At 43.2% G+C, this 25102-nt stretch overlaps 1 protein-coding gene across 4 annotated transcripts in view; it reads right to left on the reverse strand.

Annotated features, from left to right (window-relative positions):
- Nucleotides 1-25102, reverse strand: part of stim2b (stromal interaction molecule 2b) — a 164399-nt gene that overhangs the window by 10878 nt on the left and 128419 nt on the right. For all 4 annotated transcript variants that reach the window (XM_067989026.1, XM_067989032.1, XM_067989017.1 and 1 more), the window contains 5 exons: nucleotides 24188-24303; nucleotides 16512-16689; nucleotides 15207-15384; nucleotides 4033-4200; nucleotides 3586-3686 (listed from right to left, as the gene is read on the reverse strand). In XM_067989026.1, the coding sequence (XP_067845127.1) occupies nucleotides 3586-3686; nucleotides 4033-4200; nucleotides 15207-15384; nucleotides 16512-16689; nucleotides 24188-24303 (741 nt within the window). The remainder of the gene's footprint in view (nucleotides 1-3585; nucleotides 3687-4032; nucleotides 4201-15206; nucleotides 15385-16511; nucleotides 16690-24187; nucleotides 24304-25102) is intronic.

A 25102-nucleotide genomic window follows, 5' to 3' on the forward strand; every position in this document is an offset into this window, starting at 1 on the left:
ATTTTTGCAGGCCTCTAACCTGCTCATCATTTATGTTTAATTTCAATATTAATGAAGTGGCAACTTGTGAACTTCCAAAAGAAGTCACCTGGGAAAAGAAATGAAACTGCGAGCACCAACTGTTTGAAATATGACTTTTGGGGACAGTTTTGAAAATCATCTGCCTTAATTTCTAGCTTCGGTATCCAGTCTTTATTGTACCCCTTCAAAAGAGCAGCATTTTTAATTCTGCCTCTGAATAACTTGAAGTTCCCATTCTATTTCAGAAAAAGTTATTTCAATTCTATTTCATCTCATCAGCTACAATAAAAATGATCTTGCTATTTTGCCCACTAATTTTCACAGGGAAAGCCTCTCACCAGCAGCAATTCATTTCATAAATAGTTAGTTTCATGATATACTGATAATAACTAACAAAGGGATTGCAGAGCAGTGCATTTACTGGAAGTAGATTTTTTTTCCTCCTTTAAAAGGAAATGCAGTTAGGGACACACAACTGTACTCTTGTTCACTTGTTGAAAGGTTGAGTGCATAAAAACTCATGCATAGCTGAGTGGCCAATTGTAAAGCATCTGCAATAATGCTGCTGAACTAGCCAACAGCCACTTAACCAATATAAATAATGGGCCAATCCAGGTGTGCCGTGTCCTTTGGATTAAAGTGATGGAAGAGTGCCAAATCCTATTTAATGAAGAAGACCTACAGGTGATGGTTGACAGCACCAGTGCACACTGAAGTGTTGTCTACTGTGCGGTGGATCAAGCCACCAACTAGCAGAGTACAACAGGCATGTAAACAATTGCACAATGATAAATTTGGTGCCGTGCACAAAATGAACCTGGAGAGATATTTGGAAGGTGGTGCCTGATCTGAATAAAAGTGCAAAGGCGAGCAAAGAATATGATTAAACAAAGCAGCCATATATTTACTTAGGATTAACAATATGGAAAGAAGCCGTTTAGCCACACCAGTCCTCCAGGGTGTTTATGCACCATATGAGCTGTTGTCCTAATCCCACGCGCCTGCCTTGTTCCCATATCCCATATACTCTTCCCTTCAACCAGCTATGTAACACATTCTTAAAAGTTGACATAAGGGTCAATTTTAGCTTGGGAGCGGGAATTGGGGGTGCCAAAGCAGACGCCGATCCGTCTGGCGACCCGTCTCATGACCCGAGAGTTAAACTGACTCCCACTTGAAGCTGTCAGGAACGACGTCAATGCCAGCGGGCAAGAGTGGAAAGTCATGAAGTGTCAGGCCGCCACCGGGGACCCACAGACACAGTCCCCGACAAGGTAAATGAGGAAGGAGGGAGATCGGAAATGATCGCTGTTTTTGGGGGGGGGGGGGGGGGGGTGGAGAAGAGAAGTCTGGGCAGGGGAGGCCCGAGGTGTCCTTACAGGGTGTGGGGGAGCACTTCTGCTTCCTGGCCCACAAGGATTCCATATTGAAATTATGTTTTCAAACTTACCTTGGCCTCTTCTCCACTCTGCCATGGTTGAGATGTCGGGGTTGGCTCCGTGCGGGTCTTCCGAATGTGGAAGTTAAAATGCTGTTCCGGCACTGATGACATCATTGGTCCGCGACTTTAAGATTTAAATTAGGCCCCCGCCTGCCTGCAGTGGGAGCCACGGCCCACTTCAAAGTCAGTGAAGATAATATGTCACCAGGCGGGAATGGCGTGGCCTCGGGCCTGTAAGTGGACTTGGATGATTTTAACCCTTCCCACGCACCATTCACGCATAGCGAGGGGGGTTTAAAATCAAACCCATGGGGAAGCATTTTAACTGTGAAAAACAGGTGTGTTGGAGGGCGTTGAAAATTGCAACAATTTCAGACCTGCCCCCAACCCGCCCATTTCCAGTTTTCACAAGGGTGGCACGAGGGCCGGGTGACCAACCCACTCCCAGGAGGCGGATTGGTCACTAAAACCTTTCAAGGAGACTGCGGGGCCTCCATTTTCCAGGTTTTGCAATTTTTAGCCTCTGGGAGCCAGGATTCCCGGGCCTTCTCCTTCACGCCGCGTGAGAGAAGGCCTGAAACTACAGCTGAGCGCCTTTCTGGCACAACTTGTGGGCCCGGAGGAGCGGGAGTGCTTTCGCCAGGTCCAACAAGCCTACCTGCAGCGACCATCCCAACGATCGTGACCACCACCCCCCCCACAACGATCGCGGACCCCACCCCCAATGATAGCGGACCCCCGCGATGACCCCCAATCCCGAACCGACCCGACCCCCCCCAACCTCAGTGACTGACTCCCCAGGTGACTGACCACGCCCCCCTCCCCTGATGACTGACTCCCCCTCCATGCCCACCCATGCCTCCCCCACAAGCCATACAATCTAACACTTTCCTAAAGACTTACCTTCTCATGTCCTCTTCACTGCTCTGCTCCCGTCCGACTGAGACCAGCCTGTCAATCAGGCCGGCCTGTCCGACGGCAAACAGACCAAAAAAAAATAAAAGATGTCCTTACGTCAAAATCGTAAGGACATCCGGGAAACCCGTACTTCCGGGTTTCTTGTTCGCAATTCGACCCCTCTGCCCCCTTCCCAGTTCCGTGTCAAAATCCTGGCCATAGTCTCTGCTTCAATCACTAACTCTGGTCATGCATCCCACAGCTTCACAACCCTCTGTGAAAATCTTTCTCCCGCTCTCTGTCCTAAGTTTTTTACATTTAATCTTATATCTATGTCTGCATGTTTTAACTCCCCCACCCCACCCACACAATCACCAGAAACAGTCTGTTTATATCCACTCTTTCCCATCCCTTCATAATTTTAAACACCTCTACCCAATCATCCCGTAATCCCCTCTGTTCTAACGAAGACAACCCCAATTTTTCTTTCCTTCTATTGCCTCACACCAGGCATCACCCTAGTGAATCTAAACTGTACCCTCTCTATTTCCTCAACATCCATCCTATAATGTGGAGCCCAAAACTGCACACAGTACTCCAACTGTGGATTTACCATCATATCTTCACTTGTATTCTATACCTTTTGACATAAAATCCAACGTTCTACTATTTTTTTTACGGCCTTATCCACTTGAAGTGCTTCTTTTAATGTCTTGTGAACCTGTACCCCCAAATCCCTCTGCTCTTCCACATCACTCTGCTTTCCTCCATTCAAATTATTACTTTTATTTTTTTTTAAACCAGCACTGGTAGCTTAGTACTGATGCTGCTCCTTAGCTGATAATAAAATTAATCTATGATTTTGGTCATTGTACAATACTCCTCAGTGAGGTCGTGGAGGTCCACCACCTGTGTCAGATACATCGCTTGGGGGAGTGCAAATCTTGGTTGTCCTCCTGCTACGGGTTATGACCTTCTTGCCCTTTCTCCTTCTCCAGCATGACCAACAAAGTTTACTCCCAGGAGCAATTTTAGAAGCCTTTGTGACCATTCCAGTAAAGCTACTAGAAAAAATTACTACATCGTAACGCACACGTAATGCACGTACTAGCTCTAAGACACAAAGAATTTCAGCACGATCAATGGCATCTCCACTATATAGATTGAGTGCATTAGAACAGGAAAGTAAAATGGTGCTTAGTAAGGCATGTGAATGAGAATCTTACTTTGCTGCCAGGATTTTGTGATCAACCTCATCCAGAGAGGAACTGTGTGCCACCTGGAATGTTCCAAATACAGTGTTACGTTTCTTCTTGATCTTCTCTGCCTAAAAACAGTAGTAAAATGTTAGTGTCTCTGATAGGACAGACATTCTCAACTCATATAAAAGGATTTTAAATATTACTCACATTGCTGTTTTACAAACAAAATACATAATAGTGAGTTTACTCCATTGATGAGTAGGACCATCACAATTCATTCAGAAATTGCTCACTCATGAGTTATCAGGCTTTTCTTATTTGTGAATTTAAATAGGTATTCATTATGGTGCTCATTAAGTGTCTATAACAAATTTCCACTGAACTTTCGAATGCTTTCTTGTCACTTTTCATTGTATTTTGCATGTCTGCTTGAAGAAAACAGCAAAATACTATGCCTACTGTAACACATACCTCCTCCTTAACAGCATTGAGTTGTAACTCTGCACTCTGCTTCTTAATGTTGTAGTACTGAATCTCCACCTCATGGGTAAGCTGCAACCATTTCTGGAGAGTTTCTGGCATTGCCCAGCCACTGCGGACCTCCAGCTCCTTCTCTGCATTCTTCAGGGCCATACGCACCTACCAATCACACATTAAAACTGGTTACATTTGTGAGCAATACAAAAGGTACTTGATTTTATTAAAGTAAGCAAGTAACACTAGAAATTTCACTGCTTTATTACTAATCATTTTGAGTAGCCACTCATCAAATTTGATGGTCATCACAAAATTTAGCCACGACAAGAGATGTTAAGATTTTGTTTATTCCTTTTCTTGCTTTTGGCCTGTCACAGAGTTAAACAGGAAATCTGCAGTGTGTTTTAGTCATGTGAAAAGTAAAATAACCTGTCTTTTACCGCAGGATGATGTCAAGGATGGAAAACTATAGTTGTGAGGAGAAATTTGTACTAGAACAGAAAAGGTTAAGAGGAGATTTAATTGAGGTTTTCAAAATTTTGAAGGTTTTTAAATAGAGTAAATAGAAAGAAAGTTGGGGAGTCATGGACGAGGGTTCATCAATTTAAAACACGAAGGGCTCGATATTAGGAGGGCGGCGGGTTTGCAGCGGGGGGTCGACTGGGCGCGTGGGTACCGTGCCCAGTGAAATCGGGGTGCTCCGCACGCAATCGCAGCCACTTACCTGTGCTTCTGGGTTTTGCGCTGGAAAGCTGCACAGTGGGCGGACTGCGCATGCGCAGCATAGGCTGTCAGCTGGAGGAGCCCAGTTTAAAGGGGCAGTCCTCCACTGACTGATGCTGCAACAAATAGCAAAAATTACAGCATGGAGCAGCCCGGAGGAAGGCTGCTCCCAGGTTTAATGATGCCTCACTCCAGGTATTATTGGATGGGGTGAGGAGGAGGGGGAAGACAGAGATCTCCCCCCCGACGGGCGGGAGGAAGCGGCCAGCCTCTGCCACCAAGAAGGCCTAGCTCGAGGTGGCAGAGGAGGTCACCTGCACCACCAACATATCGCGCACCTGCATACAGTGCAGGAGGCGCTGCAATGACCTAAGTAAGTCAGCCGAAGTGAGTACACTTACTCATTCCCCTACACTCCGTCTGCCACATCACCACCCCCACCCCACATCTCCTTCTGCACTGCCAAGATTACTCCATCACATCACTCCTCACACCCACTCAAAGCTCATCCTCATCTTACCTGCACTTACTCACTTCGCCAGTACTCATCCCACCACTACCACTCAACCCAATCCTCATACAATCTCATGGCTCTATCTCATACTCACCCTCTCACGCATCTCTTTCACAGTCAGCCTCACTCAACTTCCCACTACCTGCGCTGCAGCCACAGAGCATGCATCACATATGTGCAGTAGGAAGCGTAAGGCAAACGTGTCATGAGCATGAAGGGGATGCACAAGGTGGGGTTTGTCATGGTTTTTACTTATACTTAATTTCTGATCAACTCACATAACATATTATATTGTCATCACTACTGCCATGTCTTTGCGAATCTTGTCTGGTTTGTGCAATAATGCCCTTTCCTGAGGATTACAATGAAGACCCACAACTGATGCCACCTATTGTGTCACTGCAGAGTGGGTGTAGGTGTATTTGCAGGGCTCTTTTGTGCAGACAACTGAGAGACGTCGGCGATGTCCCCTGTGGCACCCTGGAAGGATGCGGAGGAGAAGTTGTTGAGGGCAGTGGTGACTTTGACAGCGACAGGTAAGAGGATGGTGCTCGGGCCAGCCAGGAGCAGCTCGGCATGAAGGAGGCTGCAGATGTCCACAACTAAATGTCGAGTGACTCTGAGGTTCCGTGTGCACTGCTGCTTAGAGAGGTCCAGGAAGCTGAGCCTCGATGTGTGGACCCTGTGGCGAGGGTAGTGCCCTCTGCGACGCATCTCTCTCTGCGGTTGCCCTCCCTCCTGCTGTGCAGGTGGATGTGTCACAGCACTCTGTTGTGGAGCTCCACGTGTCAGAGGTGGATGGCACGGCCGGCGAGGATGGTGATGCTGTTCATCCTCCGAGGAGGTCTTGACTGCAGCTACGGCGGCCCCCATCCGGAAGATGTACATTTGAGGGGGTCCGCAAGGTAGGTAAATGTGTATGGACACCGGGGTAGGTGCGCAAGTTGGTGCATTTTACTGTTAGGAGGAGGGTAGTGGAGGCCAAACTTTGTCCAGTGACAGAGTGGCCTCCTGCAATGAGTGAGGGTCTCCCCCCACACCTCTCAAATGGACCTCTGCAGCTGCCACAGGCTGATGGCTGCAACACATCCATTTGAGCTGGGAGTGTTTCCCCCAGTACGGGAAACAGTCCCAGTTGTTTGCAAAATCCCACCCCTCCTAAGATATGTTAATCGAGTCTGTAAACGACCTGAAGTACCTAAATAATTGCTTTAAGTGGCACCCCGCTGGCTTTAATTGCCGGCGGGAGTCGCACATGCGGGGGCTGTGCGCGCATGTCAGCGCGTCACTGGGGAACCCAGAAGTGGGCGGGTTGAAGCCGGGCTCTGGACCCGCCCCAGGAATCCCCGATTTTCGCAGCCCCCTGCCAGGAACGCACCCGCTCGGGGCTGCGAAAAGCGAGCCCTAAGAGAGTGAGAAAAGAAGTTAGGAGACCCTCTTTCTGCAGAGGATTGTTGGAGCATGGAACTCTTTGCTATGAGGAGTGATTCAGGCACAGACCATTGCACCTTTTAAAGAAAAAATTGGACAATTATTTGAAGCAGAGAAAGAAACAAGGCCGTGGGGAGAATGGATTTTGAATTTTTTTTTATTCGTTCATGGAATGTGGGCATCGCTGGCGAGGCCAGCATTTATTGCCCATCCCTAATTGCCCTTGGGAAGATGGTGGTGAGCCACCTTCTTGAACCACTGCAGTCCGTGTGGTGAAGGTTCTCCCACAGTGCTGTTGGGAAGGGAGTTCCAGGATTTTGACCCAGCGACGATGAAGTAACGGCGATATATTTCCAAGTCGGGATGGTGTGTGACTTGGAGGGGAACGTGCAGCTGGTGTTGTTCCCTTGTGCCTGCTGCCCTTGTCCTTCTAGGTGGTAGAGGTCACGGGTTTGGGAGGTGCTGTCGAAGAAGCCTTGGCGAGTTGCTGCAGTGCGTCCTGTGGATGGTACACACTGCAGCCAAAGTGCGCCGGTGATGAAGGGAATGAATGTTTAGGGTGGTGGATGGGATGCCAATCAAGCCGGCTGCTTTGTCCTGGATGGTGTCGAGCTTCATGAGTGTTGTTGGAGCTGCACTCATCCAGGCAAGTGGAGAGTATTCCATCACGCTCCTGACTTGTGCCTTGTAGATGGTGGAAAGGCTTTGGGGAGTCAGGAGGCGAGTCACAGCCTCTGACCTGCTCTTGTAGCCACAGTTAAGTTTCTGGTCAATGGTGACCCCTGGGGTGTTGATGGTGGGGGATTCGGCAATGGCAATGCCATGGTAGGTCAAGGGGAGGTGGTTAGACTCTCTCTTGTTGGAGATGGTCAGTGCCTGGCACTTGTCTGGCATGAATGTTACTTGCCACTTATCAGCCCAAGCCCGGATGTTGTCCAGGTCTTGCTGCATGCAGGCACGGACTGCTTCATTATCTGAGGGGTTGCGAATGGAACTGAATACTGTGCAATCATCAGCGAACATCCCCATTTTTGACCTTATGATGGAGGGAAGGTCATTGATGAAGCAGCTGAAGATGGTTGGGCCAAGGACACTGCCCTGAGGAACTCCTGCAGCAATATCCTGGGGCTGAGATGATTGGCCTCCAACAACCACTACCATCATCCTTTGTGCTTGGTATGACTCCAGCCACTGGAGAGTTTTCCCCCTGATTCCCATTGACTTCAATTTTACTAGGGCTCCTTGGTGCCACACTCGGTCAAATGCTGCCTTGATGTCAAGGGCAGTCACTCTCACCTCACCTCTGGAATTCAGTTCTTTTGCCCATGTTTGGACCAAGGCTGCAACGAGGTCTGGAGCCGAGTGGTCCTGGCGGAACCCAAACTGAGCATCGGTGAGCAGATTATTGGTGAGTAAGTGCCGCTTGTTAGCACTGTCGACGACACCTTCCATCACTTTGCTGATGATTGAGAGTAGACTGATGGGGCGGTAATTGGCTGGATTGGATTTGTCCTGCTTTTTGATTGCTCCAGCAAAGAGCTGATGAGCACGATTAACCGAATGGCATCCTTCTGCAAACTCTATGATTCTATGGCCATGCTTGTACAGTGAAAGCATTAATTTTACAAAATTAATTTTACCGTGTGGAGGATAAACTATACAAAAAGTAAGACGTTTTAGCTCTTCCCTCATACATGTAGTTTGCCCTATTAAAATTATATCCCTGGGTGTTGGTTGTGGGCAGTGTTGAATTCCCTTGTCATCTTGAAGTTAATCATGTTATGGTCACTATCACCTGGAGTGCTATAACTTACATTTTCTGTAAGCTGTCAGGTCATTTACTATAAGCATGTCGGGCTGTGAACAGTCTCTTTTGGCTTCCCTGAGTTATGAAGCAATTCTCATCCTTGTGTGCAAATCCCTCCATGGCCTCGTCCTAGTTTGTCTCTGTGGCCTCCTCCAGTCCTCCAAGATCTCTGCGTTGCTCCAATTCTGGCTTCTTGTGCATTCCCGATTTCCTTCACCCCTCCATTGACATCCGTGCCTTCAGCAGCCTCAGCCCTAAGCTCTGGAATTCCCTCCTTAAATCTTTCCGCCTCTCTCTCCTCCTTTAATTTGCTTCTTAAAACCTACCTCTTTGACCAAGCTTTTGGTCACCTGCCCTAATATTTCTTCATGTGGCTCGGTGTCAAAGTCTGTCTGATAAAGCTCCTGTGATGTGCCTTGGGACATTTTTACTACGTTGAAGGTGATATATAAATGATTATTGTTGTTGTTGTTGTTGTTGGTGGTGGTGGTGGTGTTGTAGTGGTAGTAGTAGTGCATTACATTTACCAATTCTGGCTCTGGACAACTTGGGCATTCCCAATTTAGAGTTGCTTTATTGAAATTCCCATTAATACAGCCTCCTAGTATTCATATGTACTACTAGAATCATAGAATTATAGTATCAGTACTGCACAGAAGGAGGCCATTCGTTCCATCGAGTCCATGCCGACTCTTTGTAAGAGCAATCCAGTAAGTCTCAATCCGCCGCTCTTTCCTCGTAGCCCTGCAAATTTTTTCTCTTTAAATATTTATCTATTCCTTTTTGAAAACCGTGATTGAATCTGCTTCCACCACCCTCTCAGGCAGCACCTTCCAGGTTATAACTACTCGCTGCATAAAAAAGTTTTTCCTCATGTCGCCTTTGGTTCTTTTGCCAATCACCTTAAATCTGTGTTCTCTGGTTCTCGACCCTTCCGTCAATGGGAACAGTTTCTCTTTATTTACTTTATCTAAACCCTTCATGATTTTGAACACTTCTATCAAATCTCATTTCAACCTTCTCAGCTCTAAGGAGAACAACCCCAGCTTCTCCAGTCTATCCATGTAACTGAAGTCCCTCGTCCATAGAACCAATCTACTAACTCATCTCTTCTTAATTATTCTGTGCTCCCAATAGTCACAAAATACCAAATAGTTGGTCAGTTTTCTTACATTTGATCAAATAGATTTATACGAGAGTAAATTCAGCAACATATATTGTCGTTCCTCCATTGTCACGAGGTCAAAATCCTGGAACTCCCTAAAAGCATTGTGCGAGCACCTTCACCACACTGACTGCAGTGGTTCAAGAAGAAGGCCCACCACTACCTTCTCAAGGGCAACTAGGGATGGGCAATAAATTCTGGCTTTGCCAGCAATGCGCACAACCCCAAAAATTATTTTTTTTAAATCCTGCATCCCCAGTAGAGATCCATACCAAAAGGAGGTAGTGCTACAATACTGTAGCTCTGACTCCTTCGAACATGGCTCCCTGCTGGGAGTGCAAAATCAGTGAATTTAACTTATGGTATGAACTTCTCGAATTATATAAAGATTTGTTGAATGTTGGGTCCAGGTCCAATACAACTTTCTCCTCTGCTTACAAGTATAAATACGGTAATGTCTTTATTGAAAGGGCTACTGGTGCTCACCCTGCATCTTTTCACTGAGTTAAAACACTTTAGGGGTGATTTTAGGGGGCAACTGCGGGTGCGTTGGGGGCTCTGGGCGCAAAACCCGAAGAGGACGTTAATCATCAGCAATCACCATGCGGTCGCGTCGGAAACGGTAAGTTTTGTTCATGCGGGTTTGCCACGCGCACCTTCACCACCCCCCATCCCCCCACCCCGGCTGCCAACCTGCCACCATTGCAAAATCGAGCCCTTTCAGTCAAACCTATGAGCTCCTGTGCTATGGACCCTGACAGAATGACATACGTCACAGGTTATCCTATAGATAAAGCATTGTGCACTTCAAAATGGGATACATCAAGGTGGGAATTGACGTGACAAATTGGTAACTGAGGCAGTTATTATGGGCGATATCATTCACTCAATGGCATTAATTTTGAAAAAAATGTAATCAAACAGAAATTCAGAGACGTGCACTCGTTATTCATACTCTCCACCATCACCTAAAATGGTTACTCCAGTGATAAAATGATCATGAAAGTTAAATACATTTTTGGTTGGCTTTTAATATCTTCATTTATAATGAAAAAATAATATTTTATAGGTTCAAAATGTTTTTTTTATTTTATACAAGCTAACAACAGCAACCTGCATTTATGTGGGACCTTTAACGAAGAAAAATGTCCCAAGGCACTCAGCAGAGGTGAAAGGTAAAAAAAATGGACACAAAGCCAAAGGAGATATTAGGACAGGTGATTAAAAGCTTGGTCAAAGAGGTGGGTTTTAAAGAGGGTCTTAAGGGAGGAAAGCAGGTGGATAAACAAATGAGTTTAGGGAGGGAATTTCAGAGGTTGGGCCTAGGCAGCTGAATGCACAGCTGTCAATGGTGGGTGAAGGGAGTGGGGGTGCATGAGAGGCTGGAGCCAGAAAAACCTAGAGTTTGGGTGGGGGAGAAACTTGCAGGGCTGCAAAAAATTACAAAGACAGACAAGGGCAAGGCCCTGGAGGAAATTAAACACAAAGCTGAGAATATCAACTTTTACAAACCAAGTGTAGCTAAACCAGCCGAGTAAATGGACCAGAACATTAATAGACTTAGATTTCAGTTGAAAAATCCTGACCAGTAGAATTTGATGATTTACTGAATCAAAACTATATTGGTAATGTGCACATTTAACCGCGTTTGTATTCCGAGGATTACTTTAAAACTCATTTACAAGAGAAAAAGCGAACTAAATTATTACACACCATGCTTTATACAACTATCAAACTGTCAGAGCAGACAGGCAATTTCCTAAGTCATATGCTGCAGTCAAATTACTACACATTTTAATCACATGGCAAGCCGTAACATATACATTTTGACTTTTGGAAAACATTTCTTGTTTCTCATCAAAAATTTAACAGTCCTACAAAGATTGCAATTTTTTCCCCAGTGTTACTGTATTATCTTTGAATTTCTAGTTAGCTGATATATGTTAAACAGCATGCTTAACAGCTTTAAAAAAAAATCCCATCTGTTTAGGTCACTTTGTGACAGCTCTACAGTAATTTTTTTCTGGATGTGTATTTTAGTATTTCATGCTTGCTCTCACTAGCATAAACTTCAAGAGGACATAATCTTAAAATTAGAACTAGTCCGTTAAAGAGCGAAATCAGGAAGCACTTTTTCACACAAAGGAAAGTAGAATTCTGTCCTTCAAAAGGTTATGGATACTGGGACAATTGGAGCTTTCAAGACTGCGATAGACAGATTTTTGATAGGTGAGAGCATCAAGGGATAGGGAGCAAAGATGGCTAAATGGAGTTGAGGTGCAGATCAGCCATTGGTGGAACAGGCCCAAGAAGCTGATCTATATATATATGTGTATGATAATCCAATCATTTTAATATAGTAGGCATTAAGTGAGATTTCTTGAAGTGCTAGAAAGTGGGAATTGGTGGCTGCAGGGATCCATGCTTGGGCCACTGTTATTCGCCATGTACATAAATGATTTTGATTTAGGAATTGGAGGTAACCTCTCCATCACCAAGTCTCCATCCTGCCCCAGCTTATCTGATGCTGAAACCCTCATCCATGCTTTTGTTACTTCTAGACTTGACTATTCCAATGCTCTCCTGGCCGGCCTCTCACCTTGAACCCTTCGTAAGCTTGAGCTCGTCCAAAACTCTGCTGCCCGTATCCTAACTTGCACCAAGTCCCGTTCACCCATCACCCCTATGCTCACTGACCCACATTGGCTCCCGGTCTGGCAACACCTCAATTTTAAAATTCTCATTCATATTTTCAAATCCCTCCATGGCCTCTCCCATCCCTATTTCTGTAACCTCCTCCAGCCCTAAAACCCTCCAAGATCTCTGCACTCCTCCAATTCTGGCCTCTTGCGCATCCCTGATTTTCACTGCTTCATCATTGGCGGCCGTGCCTTCAGCTTCCTAGGTTTTAAGCTCTGGAATTCTATCTCTAAACCTCTCCACCTCTCTCTCCTACTTTAAGGCGCTCCTTAAAACCTACCTCTTAGACCAAGCTTTTGGTCACCTGTCCTAATATCTCCTTATGTGGCTCGGTGTCAAATTTTGTTTGATAATCGCTCCTGTGAACAGCCTTGGGACGTTTTACTACGTTAACGGTGCTATGTAAGTGCAAGTTGTTATTGTTGTTGTTGCTGCTGTTGTATGGTCTCAAAATTTGCAGATGATACCAAATTAGGAGGTATAACTATTAATGTGGGGGACTGCAGCAAAATAGAGGAAGACATGAAAATGCTTGCAGAGTGGGCAAATAAATGGCAAATTAAATTCAATATAGCGAAGTGTGAAGTGGATGATTTTGGTCGGAGGAATTTGAAGGCAACTTATTCCTTGGAAGGGAAGAAACTAAGTAGGGTAGAGGAGCAAAGAGATTTGGGAATACAGATACATAAATCACTAAAAGTAGCAACGCATGTTGATAAGGTCATAAAGAGTGCAAAGTGCTGGGGTTAATTTCTAGAGGAACAGAATACAAAAGCAGGGAGGTAATGATAAATATATATAAAATCTTGGTTAGGTCACACTTGAAGTACTATTTGTAGTTCTGGTCTCCATACTACAAAAAGGATATTCAAGCACTGGAGAAAAATGTACAAAGATGTTACCAGAATTGTTAGGAGGCAACTATCAAGAAAGATTGAGCAGGCTGGAGCTCTTTTATCTGGTCTTTTAAATTCTGAAGGGGTTCGAAAGGGTGGATGCGGAAAAACTGTTTCCATTTGTGGGTGAGTCCAGAACAAGGGGGCATAAATACAAGATAGCCCCTAACAGACCAAATAAAGAATTTAGGTGGAATTTCTTTACACAGAGAGTGGGAGAATGCGAAACTCGCTGCCATATGGAGTGGTTGAAGCAGAGAGCATTGGCATATTTAAGGGGAGGCTTGATGCGTACATAAGGGAGAAGGGCACAAAGTGGAAAGAGGTAATTAGAGTGGGAGGAGTTCGTATGGAGTATAAATACTGGCATAGACCAGTTGGGGCAAACGGCCTGATTCTCTGCAAAAATGAATCTTACCACTCCCAAAAAGGTAGTAATTTGAATGGTATTCCAAGAGTGTTCTACAAGCACAGTGCACTGCCAGAGAGCTCTCTATCAATTTCATCTATCCTTGACCACTTTATTATGAATTAGGTTTCTGGTGACTGGGAATGGAGTAATCCAACTGACTGATCACTCTGCAGTAATTTATAATTAGGTCTTCACTTTATGTATAATCAATGCTTCACAGTTGTGTGACAGAGACTGAACACATGAAGCTCAATAAAAATAACAGATTTAAAAGGAATACAAACAATCCTCTGCTCTGTGTTTCAAGCCATGTGCAGCATTATAGAGAAGTTCAGATTGGAGCACTACTATTTTTTCACACACAGATGACAATATTTTTTGGCTTCTCGTTGCTTGCCTGGAATCTTGATTGTGGACCAGCTTCTCCAATAAAAGTGGCCCCAGGCAGTATACATTATCCAGAGCACTGGTTTCAAAATACTGCTGCAATTAAGAACTTTGTATAATGGTCCAACTTGGGACTCTTACTAGAAAACCTGTTCATAATTAAGCCAGCCTACAAACAGAAAGAAAACAAAATGTCGCCATTCATGTAGCAAAGAAAATACAATGCCATGTGGGTAACTTTCACCCTTCACCACCTGAGCAGTAATCTGGTGGAGCAGATCGTCGGCCTATTGTAGAATCCATCCGATTTTCATCCCATTGATTACAATGGGATAGAGAACAGGCAGATTCTACAATGGGTGGGCGATCCACTATACCAGAATATTGCCAGGCAGTGAAGGTGAAAATTACCCTCTGTGTGTTGGATTTTCCCAACACATGGCAGTATATAGTCCAGAATGGAAAATTCTGCTTGAGAAATGACTGAGATAATTTTATTCCTTTCTATAAAGGTTTACTGTGATTGAAAAAGACTCCATTTGCTTTCAGGCAAATTTTAACCTCCCTCATGTGTTGGTTCGTATTTCTGACTGATACAAGTGAAAATGAAGAACTGTGGGATTTTATAAGAAATTGCGTTTTGTGTATTTTGAAAACTTCTGTAAGTTGTCAAGTTAGTTTTCTGTTTCATTTTTAAATAGTTGAGTTTACTTTTAAATACTCTGCAGAATAATAAACATGAAAGAAAGAACAAAACACTTGCGTTTTTATAGCACTTTTCACAACCACAAGATGTCCCAAAGCACTTTACTCCCTCAGTACAGCAAAGAAGTGCCAGCCTAGATTATTTGCTCAAGATTCTGGAGTGGCACTTGAACCGACAACCTACTGACTCAGAGGCAAGCATGCTACCATTGAGCCAAGGCTGATACCAATTTCTAACATAACACCAACATAATCTGTTGCTTCAGTAGAAACTTTCTAGTAAACACAATGGACCCATGCTGTAGTGAATTTACACCATTTATTTGTTGACTACCTCTATTAAATATGGATGATTTTCATTTACCTCAAGTGCTGTAGCTTCTTAAGCTTTGATAATATAAAAACATTATTTTTAAAAATTCTTGTACCTGTACAAGCTCCTCTTCTGCATATTTCAGCCGGCTGAGTTCAGTCTCTGAACCTTCTCGTAGCTCTCGCAGACGCTGTGCCTCACGCTTGGCATCATTTATTTCTGTTTTCATTTTTTGTTCTAAATTTTGCTTCTCCACTTCAACAGTTCTATTTTCTTCTTGGGCTTTTTGAAGTCTTCATTAAGGTAAGAAAATACAACAACAACAAAAATGAAATAAAATGCTGTCTTTTCACAACAGATATAGCAGCTGCCACTAACATATAGTGTACCCATGACTTGTACTATCCTTCATATAGTGCGCAGTAGTGACAAGTGGAGCTCATGAACATAAAAGTGAGCAGACTTAAACAGGGTTGGTTTACTGGATCATTATAAACTTTGATTTTACTCCTAATGACTAATGTAATGCTGCCAGAAATACAACAACTGTGGGGAAAGGATGGTATCTGCTAGTTACACAGAATTACACAGAATGTACAGCACACAAACAGGCTATTCGGCCCAACAGGTCCATGACTATGTTTATGCTCCACACGAGCCTCCTCCCTCCCTAATTCATCTAACCCTATCAGCATATCCTTCTATTCCTTTCTCCTTCATGTGTTTATCTAGCTTCCCCTTAAAAGCATCTATGCTAGTCACCTCAGTTACTCCTAGCGAGTTCCACATTCTAACCACTCTCTGGGTAAAGGAGTTTCCTGAAGTTGCCTGAAGATTGTCTTAATTTGGAGTAGGATGTGTGCTTTCAAAGTAAAATGCAGCTAGGAAGAACCTCATTGGAAGTAGGGACTTTTCACTACAAAACACTGTTTTGTAGTGTCGATTTAAAGCATTTTAATAACAGTCACACCTTCATAGTGCTGGGGTCAGCTGTTGTTTGAGAGATCGGTGTTTTCTTAGCTCAGCTACCACATGAAGTTCAACACCTCTGGATAAACTGGATTTGTCATATTCCTAAAAACCTGTCAAGATAACCCACAGCTCAGCACCTTAATTCAAAAAACAGCTCCTGACATAACCTTGCACACCTTGAATCCTAAGCAGCAGGAAGGATATAGGAATGTGAATGTTTAAAGTGCTGGTAAAGTTATTATAAAGTATTTTGTGAATCTCTTTGCCAGAAACAAAGGAACGTACCACGTCTTGAGACTTAAGACTTGCATCTTAAAGATTTAAGCTGTGATGGTGATGATCACTGCGTTCTCTGGAAAGATAAGCTCAACTCATTTAAACTTATCTTTAGGAAGTAAATTCTGAACATCTGGTCTGGGTTTTGTTCCTACCGTCACTCTGATCTCACCTCTCTTGAAATTCCATCAGGCTTTCCTCAGCTTTGTGCAGACTGTCTAGTTCTTTCATCATATTTGTGACATGTTCTTTTGAGTTCTTGTTTTGTGTGTATGCAAACCAACAGCCACCAATACCAACTACCATTGAAACAGCGAGAATAAAATCCTTTAACCAATTGTGGCGAGGACCTGTAAAGTAGAAACCACCTCTGTAAGGCAAAGTTCAATGAGGCATTAAGTAAAGCACCATAGAATGTTAGTTCTCCAAAATGGAACATTTGCTATAATTTCATCATTTTGTTGGTTTGCTTTCTGCATCTGTTTTTGAAGTCACAACACACTATTCAAATTCTCATACAGTGCACTCATTTTAAATATGCAGTGTTCTTCCAGTCTAGCATACTTATCAGGAATATATACACTTAAGGAGAATCAGTGTAAAGGTCTACTGCAATACCAACCCCATTTATTTAATTGCATTGCTCACTGCAAAGAAAGGACAGTTTAGAGTATACTATTGACAATGCTAGACTTGAGTGGATAAATCAACATTTAAAGACCGTATCTTGCCAAAATCTCAAATATTCAGAATAAAAATCTAGAGGTAATTTTCCAACTTTGTACTTCCTGTGAGACCATAATAAGACCATAAGAGATAGGAGCAGGAGTAAGCCATTTGGCCCCTTGAGCCTGCTCCGCCAGTCAAAGATCAACTCCACTTTCCCGCCTTTTCCCCATATCCTTTGACTCCCTTGCTGATCAAAAATTTGTCTAACTCAGCCTTGAATGTATTCAATGACTCAGCCTCCACAGATTTTTGAGGTAAAGAATTCCAAAGATTCACAACCCTCTGGGAGAAGAAATTCCTCCTCATTTCCGTCTTAAACGAGCTATCCCTTATTCTGAGACTATGCCCCCTAGTTTTAGATTCCCCCACGAGGGGTAACATCCTCTCAGCATCTACCCTATCGAGTCTCCTCAGAATCTTGTATGTTTCACCAAAATCTTGTATGAGGAACCTTGGCCACCAAGAGCAAATTCGTTTATAATCAGTTCTAGGAATGGGTACCACTGGCAAGGCCAGCAATTATTGTCCACCCTAGTTACCACGAGAGGTGGTGGTGGGTTGTCTTCTTGAACTACTACACATAGACGTTTAATACAACTGAGCGGTTTGCTAACCACTTCAGAGGGCAATTAAGAGTCAACCATGTTGGTGTGGGACTGGAATGGGACTGGATGGCAGGTTTTCTTCCTTAAAGTCATTAGTGAACCAATTGGGTTTTTATGACAGCTTCATGGCCACTTAATGGCACCAATTTTTTTTAAATTCTGGATTTTTTTTAAAAACTGAATTTAAATTTTCAAACTGCCATGGCGGGACTTGAACTCATGTTCTCTGGATCATTAGTCCAGGCCTCTGGATTACTTAATCCAGTAACATAATCACTACACTGCCGTACCCCTGATATTGGAAATTTGGGCTTGCTGTGCACTATTTTCTGACCATTTAAAATAGTGGCCCAGGTTTTCCTGCAACAGCAAGATTGGTGACATACGCCGTCTAGCATGTCGAGCTTGCTGTTGATAAGTTCCTCCATATTTTCCTGCATTTCTAATAAGAATACGCCACAGCAGCGATCGGAAACGGTACAGACATTTTTTCCCAGTGATTCGACGAATACATAAACAGGGTGGCAATCTAAGGTCGCAAAACCGGCTATTATGCAAAGCTGAAGTATGGCATTCATCAAAACTGCTGCTCCCACCAGGCCAATCTCTTCTCAGTGGAATCGGTCGGCCTGCTTCCATTTAGACCATAGTATTAAAGCGTCATGAATTTGAGATTCCATGGGTGTGCTGATTTTGTTCTTTTGCCTCAGACTGGCCTAATGGCAATAGTGTGAAAACTGGTGATAATCCAGCAAAATTGTGATGGCCATTGTTTTCAGTGAGGGGGGGAGGGGGGGAGGGGGGGAGGGGGGGCATAGCTATGAAAATTAGCTTCCAACTGTTTTGGTTTTACAATCACGTGCATTGTGCGCTAGAATCTCTGATATACATTCTCGTTGGGCGTGACTCCCCACCAGTAACAAAGAATCTGGGCTATAAGGCAAAACAGTAAGAAGGCTGAGAGGAACTTCTCTGAAAATGGAGCTTCCCACCTGGTTCACAGTAATGACCACCGGCTTTAGGTGAGTTGGTTAGAGCTGCCTATGTAACTGCTTTTGGCTGGAATCCTCTAGCTTCCAGCAGTCCAAAATTAGTATCATGCCAGGGACAAATGCCCTTCGGGTTGGTCGTATCAGAGGATATCTTTATTGTCCCATTACCACCCCCTTTTGCCTTGCACCATCATCACTTTTGTCATTTAATCACTCCGGCCCTCCACCCTATCACAGACCTTCCCTTTTGTTATTTCCTCCCCTTCCCCCCCCCCGCCACCCCACTTTTCCCTGGCTCTGCACTTGCTTAAAAACTATTAAATCTCTAACTTCTTCCAGTTCTGATGAAAGGTCATCGATCTGAAAAGTTAACTCTGTTTCTCTCTGTACAGATGCTGTTTGACCTACTGAGTGTTTCTAGCATTTCGGTTTTTATTTCAGATTTCCAGCATCTGCAGTATTTTGCTTTTGTTGATATGCTATGGTAGCTGCTTTTACAAAGTCAGCCATATGTTGAGGCATGCTTTCTACAGCCAGGGACAAGTTACTGAAAATATTCTTCAGAAAATCCCTGAAACGGTTTCTCTGCCAACACCTAAGCCTTTCTTCTTCAAGAGAGGTGAGGGAAGAAAATTTAGTGGCTGGGGTAATTTCTTCTTGCTGATCTTGATGTTGGCATTAACTATTCAAAACTAGCGCCAAATCCATGGCAACTACTTTAACACTGCACTAGATGTAACAATAAATCCAATCATATTTGTAGACTTAGCTTCCCTGGTCAGTTACTTAAGACTGTTCATCAGCACAAAAGCCACAGAACTAGAAACATTTAGTAGGCTTGTAGGAGCAAATTGTTTGAGACTTAGAAAGTCCCAACACCTTTTCCCAGCCTATACAGAATGATGTAGAGTGCTACTCCAACAGTGTATATTTCTTGGAATGGTCTTTACTCCCTGTTTACACTCATCAGGCCTGAGGCTGGAGGTATTTCTTTGGAGAACCAGAAACTGAAGTCTCTTTAAGGTGGAAAAGGCGAAGGGGTAGCTCTGTTAATTAAGGATGACATGAGTATAATAGAGAGAAATGACCTTAGTTCTAAAGACCAAGATGTAGAATCAAGTTTGGGTAGAGATAAGCAATAGTAAAGGCAAGAAGTGGGAGTAGCTTATAGGCCCCCTAACAGTAACCACACTGTAGGACAGGGTATACAGGAAGAAATAATGAAGGCCTTGTTAGAAAGGAACAGCGATAATCATGGGTGATTTTAATCTACATATAGATTGGAAGAATCTGATTGGCAAAGGTAGCCTGGAAGATGAGTTCATAGAGTGCTTTTGGGGCAGTTTCTTAGAGCAGCATGTTCTAGAACCAACCAGAGAGCAGGCTATTCTAGATCTGGTAATGTGTAATGAGACAGGATTAATGACCTCATTGTAAAGGAGCCTCTAGTTAGCAGTGATCACAATATGATTGAATTTCACATTCAGTTTGAGGGAGAGAAGAGTAAGTCTAAGACTAGTGTTTTAAACTTAAATAAGGGCAATTATGAGGGCATGAAGACAGAGCTAGCTAAAGTGAACTGGGAACTTAGGCTAAGGGATAGGTCAATAGAGATGCAGTGGCAGACATTTAATGAGATATTTCATAATACTCAGCAAAGATAAATTCCAGTGAAAAAGAAAGACTCTAGGGGAAGGACATATCATCCGTGGCTAACTAAGGAAGTTAAAGATAGTATCAAATTGAAATAAAAAGCATACAATTCTGCAAAGATTTGTGGCAGGTCAGAAGACCGGAGAGAATATAAAAAAACAACAAAGAATGACTAAAAGAATAATAAGGAGGGAGAAATTAGAGTACGAGGGAAAGCTAGCAGGAAATATAAAAACATATTGTGTAATTAAGAGAGGATATTTCCCCTTGTGGGAGAGACCAGAACTAGGGGACACAGTTTAAAAATAAGGGGTCTCCCATTTAAGACGGAGATGAGGAGGAATTTTTTCTCTCTGAGGGTCGTGAGCCCATGGAACTCCCTTCCCCAGAGAGCGGTGGAGGCAGGGTCATTGAATATTTTTAAGGATGAGTTAGATAGATTCCTGATTAACAAGGGAGTCAGAGGTTATAGTAGGTAGACGGGAAAGTAGGGTTGAGGTCACAATCAGATCAGCCATGATCTTATCAAATGGCAGAGCAGGCCGAATGGCCTACTCCTGCGCTTAATTCGTATGTTCGTACTCATGTTCATGTCCTTGTCTCTATAAGAAACAAGCTTGGGCTTCCTTGTAGCAAGGGCAACCTTCTAGCAAGTAGGTTAGTTACATTGAGCTCTTCTGCCAAATTTGGGGCAAGCTTCACAGTTCTGATAGGTAATGAAAGAAAAGGGAACAGTTATTGTCTGCATAGGTCACGAAAAAGGTTCTGATGCCAATTACGAAACCAGGCAATGGCACTGATTGGAAGCTGGGATAAGTCAACACAAACTGGCCAACCAAAATATGCCTTAGTGACCTGCTACTGAGGTACTGGGAAAATAACTAAGGGAAGATAAAATTGTGAAACTTTACAAAAAATATGCGTTTGGAAAAATTTGCCAAAGAGCTACACCTGGACAGTAAACCATTAAACCACACTGAATCACAGTAAAGAATCAACTGCTAAGCACCAACAAGACAACTTTTTCTAGTCTAAGAAGAAAAATAGGAATTATGGAGCATTTCGGACAGAAGGCTTGCATGAAGCAAAATGGAGGGCAGGATGGGGTGAGGGGAAGAGACCACCTGACTAAGATGGCTGTACATGGCACAACGGGCAGTATCAATAGATGAATAGGTGATTTTCTCTACCAATGGGATGGAGGCAATCCGTGTATGTGGAAGAATCAATAACCCCACAAGGGTTGTAGTCACCTTTCCTGCTAAAAATAATAAGGGCAGGAAAAAGAAAGTATAATCACAGAAAGTGAATTTGGAAAAGAGCACTATCATAATAGCAATAATACTTTTTGTCCAAAGATCTTTTTGGTCCCATTCAGTTCTTGGGCCAACAATTCTGTGCATCTTAGCTAAAGATCACTGTGATTGTTAGCAAGTGATTCAATGTACTCGTCAATGAATATGACTGAAAAAAATTGTGGTTGCAGAATTATCACCATTGCAATTTATGGCTGGAGATTTATGTCACCATGATCAGGACAGAAGGATCTATTTTATCTCTACAGTCTGCAACGGCCAGGATTTAGACAGGCAAGATCAATTTATCACACTCCACTGCCAGAATTGTAATGAAGTGCAATCCTGTTTAGTTTTATTGTTTTAAACAAATCCATCTTTAATAACCATTGAATTCTCAGCAATTTTTGAAGAAGCTCATTACTTCTATGAAGAAAGAATGAAAGCGAGGGGCTCTAGCTTTAGTGGTAAATCTTTTACAGTACTTTGCAGATTTTTCTAATTCTACAAAACCCGTACTCTTATCTTGTGATTCCCTAGAAGTAATATCAACATTTATACAGAAGGCTTAGCAGTTTTCATTTCCTCATATTATGTTCTCCTCCTAAATTTACATCTGTCAGAGTCATTATTAATTACAGGATACTTGGAACAAAAAAAATCAGAGCAAGGGTAAGGCACTAAATTATCTTCAATGTTAATGCCATAGTTGCACACAGCATGTTATGTGAACCATAAGACTTCCAATAATATTATCAATGTTGGAGAAATATTTGAAATTTAGCTCACTGCATAATGCATTATCCAGTATAAATATGCATTTTTAAATTACACCTTTTAATCCTGGAGCTGCAAGCTTTCTGTTTTCCACCCTCACAATGGCCTGCCTTGTTGGTTGCTATGCTTATCCAAGGACAGGCACAGTAATAACTCTGCATCTGCACAATGCATTGGGGCTTTGGGCTGCAGGTACTAAACTGGCTCAGTTCCAAAATGATACATCAAGGCCTGGTGAGGAACTAAGTTATGCTTATTTACATTTAAAACTATTAAATAAAAGAGGTATGTGATTTGTAAAAATGTAATTTAACAAAAATATTGGCAATTCTAATGCTAACAATGCAATGTGGCAGACAAATCCTTTTAGGTACAGTAGTTTTTGTCCTGTTTTTTAAAAAATCTGATACTTTTGTTCAGATGACACCCTTTTGTGCCAGCAGGAGGTGATGCTGCCATTTTTACATGGTTTTCTGAACACCTCAGTAAAAATGTTTCAAAACTGTACAGAAATGTAATGAAGTGCAAAATTCTGTTATTTGTTGTTCAACTTCAATGTAGCTCAAATATCTGCAATTTTGCACATTCCACAACACACTTTAACAAATGTAGTTACCTTTAAAAAAAATTAAACTCCCGTTGTGTACTTTAATTTTTCTCTCATTACTCAAAAAAATTCTAGCTGCGAATAGTAGCTCAGACTTCAGCTTCAGGGCCTAGTACTGTTATCACATGTTGTGTGCTGCTACTTATGGATAGTAAACTTGTTAAAAATATTCGCCTGGTATTTCTGCAGGGGTTCATCCAATTTCCTGCCACAACTTCAGTGGAAACCCTAGAGAAATTGTGTAAAAGGTCATTTCCACCAAAACTAAAGGGAGATCTGCAGAAATTCTATCCTATTATGTCAAGAGGGCCCAAGCTGCACAAAAGTACTTGCAATGTAGCAACAGTGCCACCTAATGGGGAAGCACTTCCCCTGACTCAGCCATCCAGTGCTCATTTTCAGCCTCTCTCAGGATGCATGTCGTCCTGATTTTTTTTCCTAAGAGTCAAGCTGTGTTTGTAACATAAGGGTACTAAAGGTAGAGTAAAAATTATGTAGAAACAGCCAGAATCTAACACAAAGACTTCAATTTCATGAGTTCTTGACTGGGGCAGAGAACGCATCATATAGAAGGTAAGTGTGATCTCCTGGACTGGTTTCAATCGCCTGAGGGAGTTGGAGAGGAATTTTACAGAGTATTTTTTCCCTTATTGGCCCTTTGTTTTTCCATGTTTTTTGCCTCTCCCAGGAGATTATATGGCTGGAGGGGAGGGGGGAGGTTGGGGGAGGGAAGAAGTATTTAGCCACGATGGTCCAGCCATCATGATGTGGGGCAGGCTTGATGGACCAGCCAGTCTTTTCCTGCCCGTCAATTTCGTATGTTCGTACCCTGATGGTTCAGCAAGTTTACCCAACGAGTAGCCAAGTCATACAGAACAGGAAGTTCCCAGATTCAATTCCTGAGCTGGCTGATGTCAGCCATGGCAGCAGTAAGGACACTACAATTGACCTCAGCTCCCCTAGGTTGAGGAGGAGAAGAAAAAAAAATATCAGCCAAGGTTCCCACTCCTGGTCGTTATCTGCTGACCTGCACTGAGACTTAAACTTGGTGCTTTAGATTGGCAAACTGGTAATCAGTTGGTAGGATTAGTGGCTAGAGATGTGGTGAAGGATGAGTGAATCCCCATTGCAAACTCACTGAACTCTACTGAATATTTTGAAGAAAACAAGCATTCTTAGCTGATACTCACGTGTCGGGGCTCCAAACAGCACAGCATCCAGTGCCTTCAGTTGAAGCTTCTGTCTGTGACTCCGGTCAGTGATTTTCAAATTTGAGATCATAAAAGGAATCTCATTCACAGCTAACCTATAAGACAAATACAATGAGTTTAGAAATATGACACTTGTAACAATAACGAGATAAAAAACCTAGAAATGAGGAATAGAAACATAGAAAATAGGAGCAGGAGTAGGCCACTCGGCCCTGCTCCGCCATTCAATATGATCATGGTTGATCCTCTATCTCCATACCATATTCCCGCTCTCTTCCCCTACCCCTTGATATCTTCTGTGTCTAGAAACTTATCTATCTCCTTCTTATATATTCAGTGACTTGGCCTCCACAGCCTTCTGTGGTAGAGAATTCCACAGGTTCACCACCTCTGAGTGAAGAAATTTGTCCTCATCTCAGTCCTAAATGTCCTACCACGTATCCTGAGACTGTGACCTCTCGTTCTGGACCCCCCAGTCAGGGGAAACATCCTCCCTGCATCCAGTCTGTCTAGCCCTGTCAGAATTTTATACGTTTTAATGAGGTCCCCTCTCATTCTTCTAAACTCTAGTGAATATAGGCTGAGTCGACCCAATCTCTCCTCATACGACAGTCCCGTCATCCCAGAAATCAGTCTGGTGAACCTTCGCTGCACTCCCTCTATGGCAAGTATATCCTTTCTTAGGTAAGGAAACCAAAACTGCACAATACTCCAGGTGTGGTCTCACCAAGGCCCTGTATAACTGCAGTAAGACATCCTTGCTCCTGTGCTCAAATCCTCTTGCAATGAAGGCCAACATACCATTTGCCTTCCTAACTGCTTGCTGCACGTGCATGTTTGCTTTCAGTGACTGATGTACAAGGACACCCAGGTTCCTTTGTACATCAACATTTC

The sequence above is a fragment of the Heptranchias perlo genome, chromosome 1 (genome assembly GCF_035084215.1).
Source record: "Heptranchias perlo isolate sHepPer1 chromosome 1, sHepPer1.hap1, whole genome shotgun sequence".
In the NCBI taxonomy this organism is placed as follows: domain Eukaryota; kingdom Metazoa; phylum Chordata; class Chondrichthyes; order Hexanchiformes; family Hexanchidae; genus Heptranchias; species Heptranchias perlo.